At 38.7% G+C, this 14,028-nt stretch overlaps 1 protein-coding gene across 2 annotated transcripts; it reads left to right on the top strand.

Moving 5' to 3' along the window:
* The first annotated feature begins 7,211 nt into the window (after positions 1-7,211).
* On the top strand, positions 7,212-10,228 carry LOC135506133 (H2.0-like homeobox protein). Of its 2 annotated transcripts, XM_064925592.1 has the most exons (4): positions 7,212-7,774; positions 8,305-8,466; positions 8,700-8,884; positions 9,525-10,228. In XM_064925592.1, exons 1-4 carry the CDS (start codon positions 7,339-7,341, stop codon positions 9,840-9,842), a joined length of 1,101 nt encoding a protein of 366 aa, XP_064781664.1. In that variant the 5' UTR covers positions 7,212-7,338; the 3' UTR covers positions 9,843-10,228. The 2 variants fall into 2 exon arrangements, with proteins under 2 accessions (XP_064781664.1, XP_064781665.1); XM_064925593.1 differs by lacking the exon at positions 8,305-8,466 and having other exon boundaries at positions 7,215-7,774.
* The last annotated feature ends 3,800 nt before the right edge of the window (positions 10,229-14,028 follow it).

Below are 14,028 nucleotides of genomic sequence, written 5' to 3'. Positions count from 1 at the left end.
TGTGTGTGTGTGTGTGTGTGTGCGTGTGTGTGTGCATGTGTGTTTCTCTCTCTGTGTTGTCTTCCTATCTCCACTACAGTTGACTGTGCTGCAGTAGCTGAGCTGCCTGTGCTGTGCCTAGCATCACTGTGACAGGAAGATGATGAGACCACACTGCCTTGTGAATGAATAAACACACATTTTCAGACAATGAAAAAAATCACTAAATCAATGCATAATAGATGACAATTGGCTCATAATTCTTTATAACAGCCTAGCTACTTATATTGCAAATGAGTGCCTGACATCACCTATGTGTTCCACCCTACCCACTTAGCAGTGTTTAATACTAGGCTACATATACAGACAAAACATTAAGGAACTGGCAGTACATCTGTGTCAGAGTCTGTCCTCTGCTCTCTCTGTTTCCCTCTATTGAATTCGATTTAAACCTTTCTGTGTTTGTCATAGAACGACGGGACTAGTTTATGTGGATGCGTACAGATTTCCAGTTTTGGGCTTCGTTTGACAGTGTCGCGTGGGCCCGTCACAAATCAGGGACGGGCCCTCGGATGAAATTTTTATATTTCAGGCGGGAATGTAATCTGACACCAGGGTCCTTAGTCACCACATTCAAATATGATATATTATATTGGCAAGTCGGGCTCTAACAATGGAAATACAATACTTCCTCAAATATGGAAGGCAGGCGGGAGGAGGCGAGGTCAGGTGCAACCATTCTCTGCTACAGTTCAAAAACCCTAGTTGCCTTGCTGCCTGAAGAGACACAGATTTACAAGCGAAGCAAATCGCCTAAACATTGATAAAACAATTAAAATACAGAGACCCCGACTTCACCTTTAACAGATTAATTAGGATTATTTAGTATTTATGCATTCATTCAATGTTTTATTGTAATACATGCACTGTATAAATATCTAGCAGATGGCTATTGCTTTACCTGTGTTATAAAAGCCAATCTAACGCCTAGTTAGGCTAGTGTCTAAATGTTCCCCCGAATCCCCCCTTCCTTAATTAGCCTACTATGTCATACAATATAAAGCCAGAATATTAGGCCTAATTTGCAGCAGTAGGCTACATGATCTGTGTCAGTGTGCTTGAGTGTGTCTTTCTCTGTTTTCTTCCTACCTCGACTGCCGCCACTGTCCTCTGCTGCAGCGGCAGCAGCAGCTGGTCTGTCATTTCTCACAGACACAGCCACAGCACTCGGACCAGCAGAACTTTTTGCATATAAATCGGTTAATTTCGGACATTTAGCAGCATCGGCATCAATAGCCTTTTTTTTTATCTCTCTAACTTATTTTTGCAACATCTTTCCGTTTTTTTAATGATCCATGAGTTTCAGTTCTGACTGAGTGAGAGTCAGAGCAGATCTCACTTTTTTTTAATGATGCGCGTTTGACTGACTGGGAACTTGCGACACCTCCGCACAGCCAATCACAAAACCTTTACTGGGCCACTGGTCAGCCAATCGCTCAAAACAGGTTATTATGACAACAGAGAAATTGTGCAAAATTCCTTTAAAAAACAGGCCCATTTAAAATATATTGAACAATAATATAAATGAAACATGCAACAATTTCACAGATTTAATTTAGTTACAGTTCATTTGAGGAAATCAATCAATTGAAATAAATAAATCAGGCCATAATCTATGGATTTCACGACAGGGAATACAGATATGCATCTGTTGGTCACAGATACCTTAAAATAAATGGGCCTCACAATGGGACTCAGGATCTCGTCACGATATTTATGTGCATTCAATTTGCCATTGATAAAATACAATTGTGTTCTTGTCCGTAGATTATGTCTGCCCAAATCATAACCCCACCGCTACCATGGGGAACTCTGTTCACAACATTGACATCAGCAAACTGCTCGCCCACATGACCCCATATACGTGGTCTGCGGTTGTGAGCCCAGTTGGATATACTGCCAAATTCTCTGAAAAGACGCTGGAGGCGGCTTACGGTAGAGAAATGAACATTCAATTCTCTGGCAACAGCTCTGGTGAACATTCCTGCCGTAAGCATACCAATTTGCACGCTCCATCAAAACTTGATACTGCACATTTTAGAGTGGCCTTTTATTGTCCCCAGCACAAGGTGAACCTGTGTAATAACCATGCTGTTTAAGGGGCTTCTTGATATGCCACACCTGTCAGATAGATGGATTATCTTGGCAATGGAGAAATGCTCACTAACAGGGATGTAAACAAAGTTGTGCACAAAATTTGAGAGAAATAAGCCTTTCAGGGCATATGGAAAAAAAATTGGATCTGTTATTTCAGCTCATGAAACATGGGACCTACACTTTACATGTTGTGTTTAAAAAAAATCAGTGTATATATATATATTTTGGCAGAGATAATCTACAGACAACGAATATACCCAAATAAAAGGTGGTCCTTCTGGCATTTTCCAGAATTGCCAGATGGCCAATCCGCCCATGTATGCTTTCCTCTGAAGGCTCATCAGCACCTGAAATAACTGAGGCTTGCTATCCCGCTGTGCCTGCCTCTGCTACATCCTTTTCCCTGGATTGTGTTAACTGCATGATCCAGGGTAAACGTTACATTTCATTTCTAATTTTAACCTGGAAAAGTGTCACTCGAAAACACCGTGACAGGAGGCAGTCAGGCCAGGTTCATAGTTTCTTCCGGGAATGAATCAATTCTAATGAATGCAGTTGGAGGATGAGACGCGCACGTAATGACAATGGATTAAAGACAGTACATGCATGGTCCTATGTGACGTGGAAATTTAAGAGCTAACAATCGAATGTGTAGGACACACACACACACACTACTAAATTGTAGCCATGAGTAAAATGTGTTTATATTATAATTAAAAAAAGTTTAGTATGTTATTATTCATCATTATCCATATGTATATGAGTGTTCATTATTGAAAGTAAAGTATTATTATTAGAATTGTTTTTGTTGTTTATTTTGTACTATTACTAGACTTCACCTTTACAGATTAATTAGGATTATTTAGCATGTATGCATTCATTCAATGTTTTATTGTAATACATGATGACTTGTGATAAATAAAAAGCACTGTATAAATATCTGGTATATGGCTAAGTGTTATAAAAGCCAATCAAACGACGAGTTAGGCTATTTTACAAGTTGCCTAGTGTCTAAATGTTCCCCCGAATCCCCACTTCCTTAATTAGTCTACTATGTCATACAATATAAAGCCAGAATATTAGGCCGGACTTTCAGCAGTTTCAACATGATCTGTGTCAGCGTGCCTGAGTGTGTCTTTCTCTATTTTCTTCCTACTTCAACTGCACCGTGCAGTGGCAGCAGCAGCTGGTCTGTCATTTCTCACAGACACAGCCACAGCACTCGGACCAGCAGAACTTTTTGCATATAAATCGGTTAATTTCGGGCATTTAGCAGCATCGGCATCAATAGCATTTTTTTTATCGCTAACGTTTTTTTTGCGACATCTTTCCGTTTTTTTAATGATCCATGAGTTTCAGTTCTGACTGAGTGAGAGTCAGAGCAGATCTCACTTTTTTTTGATGATGCGCGTTTGACTGAATGTGAACTTGCGACACCTCAGCACAGTCAATCACAAAACCCGGGGGCCGGCCGTTGCCCACTGGTCAGCCAAATGCTCAATACAGATTATTATGACAACAGAGAAATTGTGCAAAATTCATAAAAAAACAGGCGAATTTAAAATATACTGAACAATTATATAAATGAAACATGCAACAATTTCAAAGATTTAACTGAGTTACAGTTCATTTGAGGAAATCAGTCAATTGAAATAAATAAATTAGGCCATAATCTATGGATTTCATGACTGGGAATACAGATATGCATCTGTTGGTCACAGATACCTTAAAATAAATAGGCCTCACAATGGGACTCAGGATCACATCATGGTATTTCTGTGCATTCAAATTGTCATTGTGTTTCGTTGTCCGTAGTTTATGCCTGCCCATACCTGCCACCATGGGGAACTCTGTTCACAACATTGACATCAGCAAACTGCTCGCCCACATGACGCCATACACGTGGACTGCGGTTGTGAGGCCAGTTGGACATACTGCCAAATTCTCTGAAAGGATGTTGGAGGCGGCTTAAGGTAGAGAAATTAACAGTCAGTTCTCTGGCAACAGCTCTGGTGGACATTCCTGCCATACTCATACCAATTGCATGCTCCCTCAAAACCTAATACTGCACATTTTAGAGTGGCCTTTTATTGTGTAATAATCATGCTGTTTAATTGGCTTCTTGATATGCCACACCTGTCAGGTGGATGGATTATCTTGGCAAAGGAGAAATGCTCACTAACTGGGATGTAAACAAAGTTGTACGCAAAATTTGAGAGAAATAAGCTTTTTGTGCATATGGCACATTTCTTGGATCTGTTATTTCAGCTCATGAAACATGGGACCAACACTTTACATGTTGTGTTTATATATATATATATATATACTGAACAATGTATGTATGTATGTATGTATGTATGTATGTATGTATGTATGTATGTATGTATGTATGTATGTATGTATGTATGTATGTATGTATGTATGTAACATACATATGTAACAAAACATATGTAAGTATGTATATATATGTATGTATGTATGTATGTATGTATGTATGTATGTATGTATGTATGTATGTATGTATATATGATGTATGTATGTATATATATATATATATATATATATATATGTATGTATGTATGTATATATATATATATATATATATATATATATGTATGTATGTATGTATGTATGTATATATGATGTATGTATGTATGTATGTATATATATATATGTATGTATGTATGTATGTATGTATGTATGTATGTATGTATGTATGTAACATACATATGTAACATAACATATGTAAGTATGTATGTATGTATGTATGTATGTATGTATGTATGTATGTATGTATGTATGTATGTATGTATGTATGTATGTATGTATCTATATATATATGATGTATGTATATATATGATGTATGTATGTATGTATATATATATATATGTATGTATGTATGTATGTATGTATGTATGTATGTATGTATGTATGTATGTATGTATGTATGTATGTATGTATGTATGTATTTCCACCAGCCCAACCCAATAAAAGATGGTCCTTCGGGGATTTTCCAGAATTGCCAGATGGCCAATCCGCCCATGTATGCTTTCCTCTGAAGGCTCATCAGCACCTGAAATAACTGAGGCTTGCTATCCCGCTGTGCCTGCCTCTGCTACATCCTTTTCCCTGGATTGTGTTAACTGCATGATCCAGGGTAAACGTTACATTTCATTTCTAATTTTAACCTGGAAAAGTGTCACTCGAAAACACCGTGACAGGAGGCAGTCAGGCCAGGTTCATAGTTTCTTCCGGGAATGAATCAAGTCTAATGAATGCAGTTGGAGGATGAGACGCGCACGTAATGACAATGGGTTAAAAACAGTACATGCATGGGCCTATGTGGTGTGGGAATTTGGGAGTTAACAATCGCACGCGCGCACACACACACACACACACACACACACGCATACGCACACACACACACACACACACACACACACACACACACACACACACACACACACACACACACACACACACACACACACACACACACACACACACACACACACACACACACACACACACACACTACTAAATTGTAGCCATGAGTAAAATGTGTTTATATTGTATTAAAAAAGTAAAGTATGTTATTATTCATCATTATCAATATGAATGCGATTGTTCATTATTAAAAGTAAATTATTATTATTATTGTTTTTGTTGTTTATTTTGTATTATTTTAGACTTCACCTTTATCAGATTAATTAGGATTATTTAGTATTTATACATTCATTCAATGTTTTATTGTAATACATGATGACTCCTGTTTAATAAAAAGCACTGTATAGATATCTGGTATATGGCTATTGCCTTACCTCTGTGTTATAAAAGCCAATCTAACGACTAGTTAGGCTATATTGCAAGTAGCCTAGTGTCTAAATGTTCCCCCGAATTGAAAATGACAACACTCACATTCCCATCCCTACAATAATAATAACATCTTATTTACCCTTTGATCTTTTGTCATTGTCATAATAATCAGTCCCCCATTATGTTCGTTACTCGGTGAGAAACATGCAAGTCTCGAATACGGATGAAGTATGGCCTCTGAAGTTATTGTATTTTCGTTTTAGAGGGGAATAGATTTCCTCTGTTTATTATGAGCATAGGGGCGGATTTGCGTCACCATGCAACTTGCAGGTCGAGATAAAGTTGCACAAATATTGAAAAAGGAAGTTGCAACAGTCATTATAAAGTTTCCCTCCTCTGCTCCGGATGAAATAAAGATTTCGCTTGTATCCTAAAATACTAAAACAGGTTCTATTTCGGGACAAATCTAACAGGCTCATTTAGCACGAATCACAGCCCATCAAAAACAGGATGACCTGAATTCTAATAGAAACTCTCTAGTTTCCTGCACTCTAGCTGCCTATATAGTGTAGATCACGTTACTTCTCTTAAATTGGCTTGTAACCCAGATGTATTTAAGATGTTCGATTGATGATATTGCCTGAAATTTAGTACGCCTATGACGCAAAAAATGAGCTATTTTTCAAATAAATAAGGTCTTATTTATTGACCGTGTTAACTTTTTGGAGCCTACATCGTTTGAAAGTCAGTTGTTTTTCCATTTCAACGATACAAACTCAACCGAACCACCCAAATGTTTAGCAGATAATAATATGAACAGATGATTCCATTTGCAGGCCTAAAGCCTAGAGGTCAGATTTTTATCTACGTTTTTTTTTTTTTTACATATTCAGAAACAAAGCCGAATGTCTAAAAGCTAAGTGCAAGGATAAGCATTACTGTTACATTACTATTACATTACATGACATTAGTATAACATATATTTTAACATTTTCATATTGCACTTGCAGTTATTGTTGTTGTTGCTGCTGCCATCTATGAAGACGATGAAGATGGTGACGAAGATGATGATGGTGTCGGTGGCTGCAGTTGAAAAATGTTTAAGAAGATATTCAAGAGGTCAACGAGCATGTCGCTGTCATTAGCAACACTTAACTATGAGTATCTCCATCACAAGGGCGTGTTTCGGTGTTCGAGACCAAACTTCTATTGGCTAAAAAGCAACCAATCAGTGTCAGAGGAGAAACTTCACTGTGGAAGTACTTAGACCAAAGACTAAAATTTCAGTTGTTTGATAAAGATTTCTGGCACTTACATAAAGACGGCAGCTTTCTCTGACTACACTTAACTAAAAGTTGTACCGAGGGGCAATATTACGAGTTCAGGATGTATACGGCCGGACTCAACCCGTTTTACGCATCGAATTTTAGTCTTTGGTCTGCTTATTGTGCTGGTGGTTTCGCTATGGATACAATGAAGAAGCCCTCATTTTGCATTGCTGACATTTTGCAGGTCGGTGATGCTGAGAACATCCCGGGATCCTCGGCCCTCATGACTCATATGGGACACCGTTCTCAGGTTCACGCCTCTGGATCGCCATTGCGTCCTTCACCAGTGGGGCCAGAGCAGTCGATCTACGGTGGGAGAGTGAACCCCGGGTCTCCGTATCACAGACACGGAATACACTTAACTTCGGTATCTAGAACGAGTCTCAGCTCCCAACAAGCTCCCCCACCTTCAAGCAAGGACCTCAAGTTCGGAATCGATCGGATATTGTCAACAGACTTCGACCCCAAAACAAAAGACATATCGTCTTTAAGAGGTATGCTTTGAAGTTCACTTTTCACTGAATTCTCTAAAAGAACTAATGTATAGCCTACATCAAGGTTATCTCACTGCCAAATAAAGCGTTTAAGAATGCCATTATGTTGTAAAGGCACATTTTTATAAGATGGCTAAATTGACTTAAATATACGTTTACAAAGTAAAGTTGCATTGTTGGACTGTTGGAGCTAGGAACACAAGCATTTCGCTACAACCGCAATAACATCTGCTAAATATGTGTATGTGACCAATACAATTGATTTGATTTGATTTTAAGTACTGACCTTGAAGGCACCAACACCACTGAGGCAGGCAACACGTACTTTTTATCCTTTAAGCACTCATAGAAAAACCTCTATTTGAGTATCCAAGGTTCCACAGTTGCCAAACTATAAAACTAGGAACTCTCTAGCTTCAGACAACATTCAGACTCGCACACAAAAGTTCATTTTTAGCTGAAAAGTTTCAGCGTTGAATACTCGTGTATACGTTGCGGTAATTTCTTACTTATCTCTCGCCCTGTGACAGATCTCACGTCCATTGTTAGCTCGAACCGTCAGTCAGGGATCCAGCCAGCGAGCCAGTACTTCGCATCCATAGACCCGGGGATGAGCGACGCGTCCTCCATGATGAGCTCACTAAACAGCGCCAGGCAATCAGGGCAGCATCAGTTTCAGGACACCTTTCCAGGTAGTGTAGCCGTCCGCATATTTCATTTGGCCTTTTTACGCACGCAGCGCATTTAAGGATTCGAACAATATTTTTACACAGTCTTTCATATTCAGACTTTGCTTTTAAACCTTAGGCATATGTTCTGTTGTTCTTGTATTTCTGCAGAGTATAATTGACCAAAGATCGTTACACTTTGAATTTTGAACGAATAAATAACATTGCTCAACCTTTATGTCCCTTTATTTATACAGGTCCATATGCTGTCCTTACTAAAGACACGATGCCACAGACGTACAAAAGGAAGAGGTCCTGGTCACGGGCGGTCTTCTCCAACCTGCAAAGAAAAGGGCTTGAGAAACGATTCGAAATACAGAAATACGTCACCAAACCCGACAGAAAACAACTGGCTGCAATGCTTGGCCTAACAGACGCACAGGTAAGATACGTGCACGTTACTGTAACCTATAAGCCTCAATTGGGCTATTTTATGGGCAAGCAGGCCTTTTCAATTAACCATGCCTAAGCATAGGCCATGCAAATCTGGAGTTATTTTTTAGAATTCTTGATTCTTGAGATGGAAAGACATAATAGTGTAAAACAATCTAACTTGGCCGTGTGCTGTTACGACAGGAAGCCTCCACTCGGAGGAGGACACGCCCGGTAATATAGCCCAGTAGGCAACTACACAATTAGGCAATGGAGAACTTCTAAGGAAATGAAATTCGATTACAACGAATTATTGCAAACGGATGAAGGTTATAGTTTTACCTAACCCCATTGGGGTTAAGCAATACAAATGTAATATATATATGATGTTTTAATAGTATTTGTGTTGTTCTTGTAGGCTAGGACCACCTTTATGCCATGTATGCCCATTTTAGCAAAATCGTTTTGTTTTTTTATTCTACATTAACTTCATTGTAGCCAACCTAGGCTACTGTAAAGCTGTTTAATTAGAAATGTAGACTATGGGTCATATTTCTATGAAGCATATTTCATTGTCAACCTGTTGGCGAGTAATAGGCCTTGGGCTCAGGCCGACGACGTCTAAACGAGCTCGTGCACTTTCTCGGCAGGTCAAAGTGTGGTTCCAAAACAGGCGCATGAAGTGGAGGCATTCGAAAGAAGCACAGGCACAGAAAGATAAGGAGAAGGAGACCCCGGACAAGTCACTGACAGAGGCCGAGTCCAAGGAGCCGGAAGAGTCCGAGTGTGAGAGCGAAGCAAGCGAGTCCGATTTCGAGGATGGACAGGAGGACAAGAGTGACATGGACATTTCTGAGCACAACAAGACTAGTGTGATCATGACCGGGGCCATCCCTGTGAGTACCGAGGAGGCGAACTCAGTCAGTGCCCTTACAGAAGCTGTGCCATCATCGCAAATGTTAATATGAGTGCACAGTCAAAAGTTATTTTTTTATGTAAAATGTATAATTTAATATAAATATTATTTAGAAAAATTGATATACAGAGTGGAGTTGTCGTAAAGTGGAGGGCCAGTAGGATACTCTACAGCGTGTATGGGATATTATGACTCCCTCCATCTTTCACCTCTGTCAGTCAGTATTAGGCGATGTGCATGACTTTTTCCTCAACTGAAGGAAATATTCTGTTGTGAATTTTAATCTGAACCACTTATTCCGTGTCCAGAAATCCAAAAACATGACACAATGTTACATGTAATTTACTGTGGAAGCGTTGATAAATATTGTTGTATTATATGTTGGTCAATAATTATTTGCACTGAAAATATTGTAAATAAAAAGTTTCTTACTTTTGATTTTCGATTTAAAAAAATAATTTTACGTATATAGAATATTATTACTTTGGGGGCATTATTACATTCTCTTTAGGGGAATAATGGAATATTAAAAACAACACTGAAGGAGAGACAACTTCACACCTGAGAAGGTCTTGAGTAGCCTATAATATACGCTCTCAAAACAGTGCTCTGAAGTTGATATTAACGTTTATTTTAGAAGCCTTAAAAGAATTCGTCTTGGACTTCACTGCCACGTAGGCCTTATTTCACTGTGTGAAGGAATCATTGTTATGAGGGCTGAAATATGCTTATGTTTCATGTTTAAATAATACATATACCTAATATATCATATATATATATATTACAATTACGTCATTCATTAAGTCATATTTCGATTTCTGGGTATAAGCCAAGCAGTATGGGTACACTCAAGCCGAAATGGACACAGTTATTGACCCATTCGAAACATGGTGGAGTATGTAACTGCTTGTCAGTTTGTTCGAAGTAGATCAAACTTATCAGGGCTTTTCAAATGAGTTAGTCATACTCTCTCACAATTCCAACACCATTTAAAATCGTTTGTATTTACGAATGCCAAGTTAGGTCGTTAAGAAAACAAAATCTACATGCGTTTTCAACGAGCAGTTTGCCCAAGTGAATGGACGCTATCTTGTCCTGTTGCATTGATGTGTAAATAATAGACATAGTTTATTTAAAGTGTCTAATATAAGGTGATGGCAAAACCAATTGGCTACACATAAGCCTACAAATAGGCCTCCTCATAATTCTGAGTCAGTGAGTGATCAATGAAGATGAGTCAGCCGAAGTAGTGAATAATTAGATAGGCCTTATTTAGCATTCCACTATGCTACTTGCACACACAATAATGGCGTACTAACAACTTTTCAATTGCATTTAAACACATGCCACAAGCCTATGTTATTGATAGCAGGTTGTGTTAAACTTGTTGTCCTAATCACTATCTATTAGCTTATAGCCCTAGAGACAATATTGTAGTGCAGCATTATGGACCACCTAAAGTGGTAGGGCTTATTACTTCACTTGGTCCAGACCCACTGGACGTATGAACATATTATATGCAATAGTTGTATAATACTATCGAAGCACATTTTTTCTTTCTCTTTAGTGATACCTGCACATTTCTGGGTTTGGCCTAATTTAGCATTTCAAGCCTTAAAATACCTGTTGGTTTTTCCTGATGAAAAATGTGAATACAAATGTTCTAAAGTGGAGTCAAGAGTTGGAAATGGAGATTAAAGTGAAAACATGCCTATACGCGCAACACCAACAGCATGCATCACAGAGACAGGATAACGATGCCATCCCGTCAAGCCTCGCTTGGTCTTCTTCACGAAGACCGTTTGTTGCCTATCGGAATCATAAGCTCTTGATAAATGAAAATGTGGACATCTCTTGGCTTCCAAGACCTTTATCTGGTCATGTTAATGTAATTCCGCTAAGGCTAAGCCCTTTCCTCCAAAGAATGTTATTCAGAAGAAATCTGGCGCTCCAAATAGAGCTCAGAGAAGAGGGGGGATTTATCGTTTGTATACATTCGCTGGCTCCAGATATCATCGACGAAACGGATGAGTAGCCCTAGATCTAAGAATCAACCCCTACTCCATGTATGGACCTCTAATGCTTCTCTCTTAAACTGGCCGACAAGCAATAAAGTTGGTTGCTAAATGCCCTGTTTTAAAAACATATATATTTAATTGATTACAGCAACAAGGCAATAAACTTCACATTTATAAACGTCTTATATAATTCTCACCACATTCCTATAAGGCAATGGTATGTTCTGTATCAGCATGGCCTAGGCCTACATGGGACTTTGCAAATGAATGTAATGTAGCCTACATTGGTGTTCTCTTTATGTGTAGGCCTGTAAAGTTGACCAAAATATTAAACATTTGTAAAGAAGTCTCTGAATGAAAGTATATAATTTTTACAAACACAAATCTCTTATTAGCTGAATGCACGAAGATAAAGGAAATAGACAAATGTGATTGTCAAAAGTCAAATGATCATATATTATCATTAGGAAAAATATACAAGGGAAATATATTATAAATTGTAATAGCATAAAATATGCCTATTGTAATACATTTGAAAGTGAATATTGATTGAAGGGAAGAGCGTGTCTCAACGTTATGAACTGGAGTACATTCCAGATAACTTAATCTCGAAATACATGCACACATTCTGCACACTGAATGAAATGCAGCCAATTGCACGTTTTAACATTGCATAAACAACCTGATGTCCTAGCACCATTATGCAGCCCCCCCCCCCATGTGTACATGTCTGTTATGTCCATCAGTGTCTGTGAGAATTATTAGATGTTAAAAGACACTCATAAATCTATAACGTCCACGTTCTCTCTTCAATGAAACATGTCAAATCCTCCCTGTCATCAGACTGGGGGTGTTGTAGTTGAATGGCGGTGTAGACCACATGTTGCTTAAACTTGAACATGTATGAACATATTGTATTGATAGGGTGCATTGACTTCATCATGTCATGTGACTATTATTGATAAGGTGCATTAATTAAGCTCAATAAATGACATTACTGACAAACATGGCCAATTCTAGTATTCATCTACATAAAATACCATTAATTTTATGAGGCCTATTGTAGTAGTTTTGCCACTATTCCAGCCATATCAGCAAATGCTAAAAGTAAACCCATCTCAGATAGGCCTATAGGGATTACTTCAAAATCCAAATATGGAAGCAGCTTCATGATATCAACTTTCGTTTGGGAGGCGCATTGCCTAGTACATTAATACCATTACGTCAAGGAGGTTGAGACCATTGTGCCCATTGAAAGGACCTTTATCCGAGGCTTGTGTCAGGGAAACAACTTCATAGACAGTGACCCTGGGAGGCAGCCCGGCTCAGACCACCAGAAGCTCTCTCCACCGCGGGGTCCACTTTCCTCTTCTCCGGAAAGACGACTGGCCCCTGGAGAACGGACGTTTCCCGTTTAAGCCCGGCACCATCTTGAATTTCACTTTTCATTTTCCCCTCTCTTCGCCTGCTACCTGCTGCCCTCTTCTTTCCTTTCAGAGGACATTTTACACCAAAAACCATCCGACTAAATAAATTAAATGCCCTTGCACATAAAACAAAGAGCTTATAGCTATAAAGTAGCTTAGGTGCAGTATTATAATCCCAGGTCTTAATTCAAAACTGTAGAAAGTTGGTTGTTCTTCTGCTATTACGCTGACCATGTTTCCATGGAATATAGCCTCAAAGCTCTAGACAGTTTATCAGCCAAGTATCAACTGTTAAGCACACACATAAAACGTCAGGGTGGGTTGATTCTCGAATGATCCTTGAAAAGTTGTAAATTACATGAGTATTTACAAACATAAAATAACAATAACAACCTCAAACGCTTAACATAATACTGCAAGGCCTTGATTTGTGAACTGTCCTAAGAACTTTTATGACCAGGATAGGAGAAAATCCATCTGGCCCATATGTAATGTCAGTCTCCCTCCCTCCCTTAAAACCTATCCTATATGTCCTGGCAATTCAGAGCTGGGCTAGCCCATAAAACAAATCAGCCTCACAGATTTCCTCATATTTAACCTTTTGAAAAAGTAACTGTTTAAAACAAATTGCCTTTGGAAAAACCATGGAGGTTCTGCTTCCAAACACATTGGTTGAGGGATTATTATGACTGTGAAGTCTCAAGGTCTTTGAGGCATTATCTGTGAGGTTGGTTGATAGGCTGATGATAGGCTGATGGAGAAGTCTGCTGTAATGCCACAAATCTCAGTGTTA

Source organism: Oncorhynchus masou, chromosome 19, assembly GCF_036934945.1.
Source record: "Oncorhynchus masou masou isolate Uvic2021 chromosome 19, UVic_Omas_1.1, whole genome shotgun sequence".
NCBI classification, from domain to species: domain Eukaryota; kingdom Metazoa; phylum Chordata; class Actinopteri; order Salmoniformes; family Salmonidae; genus Oncorhynchus; species Oncorhynchus masou.
This window is presented reverse-complemented; position numbering and strand designations above follow the sequence as displayed.

What these genes read in the sequence shown, in the direction of transcription:
- LOC135506133 (XM_064925592.1), top strand. Translation starts at nt 7,339, where the DNA reads ATGTATACGGCCGGACTCAACCCGTTTTACGCATCGAATTTTAGTCTT. An exon ending in GTTTCAGGACACCTTTCCAG is followed by an intron (nt 8,467 to 8,699) that starts GTAGTGTAGCCG and finishes TTATTTATACAG; the next exon opens with GTCCATATGCTGTCCTTACT. An exon ending in TTGGCCTAACAGACGCACAG is followed by an intron (nt 8,885 to 9,524) that starts GTAAGATACGTG and finishes CTTTCTCGGCAG; the next exon opens with GTCAAAGTGTGGTTCCAAAA.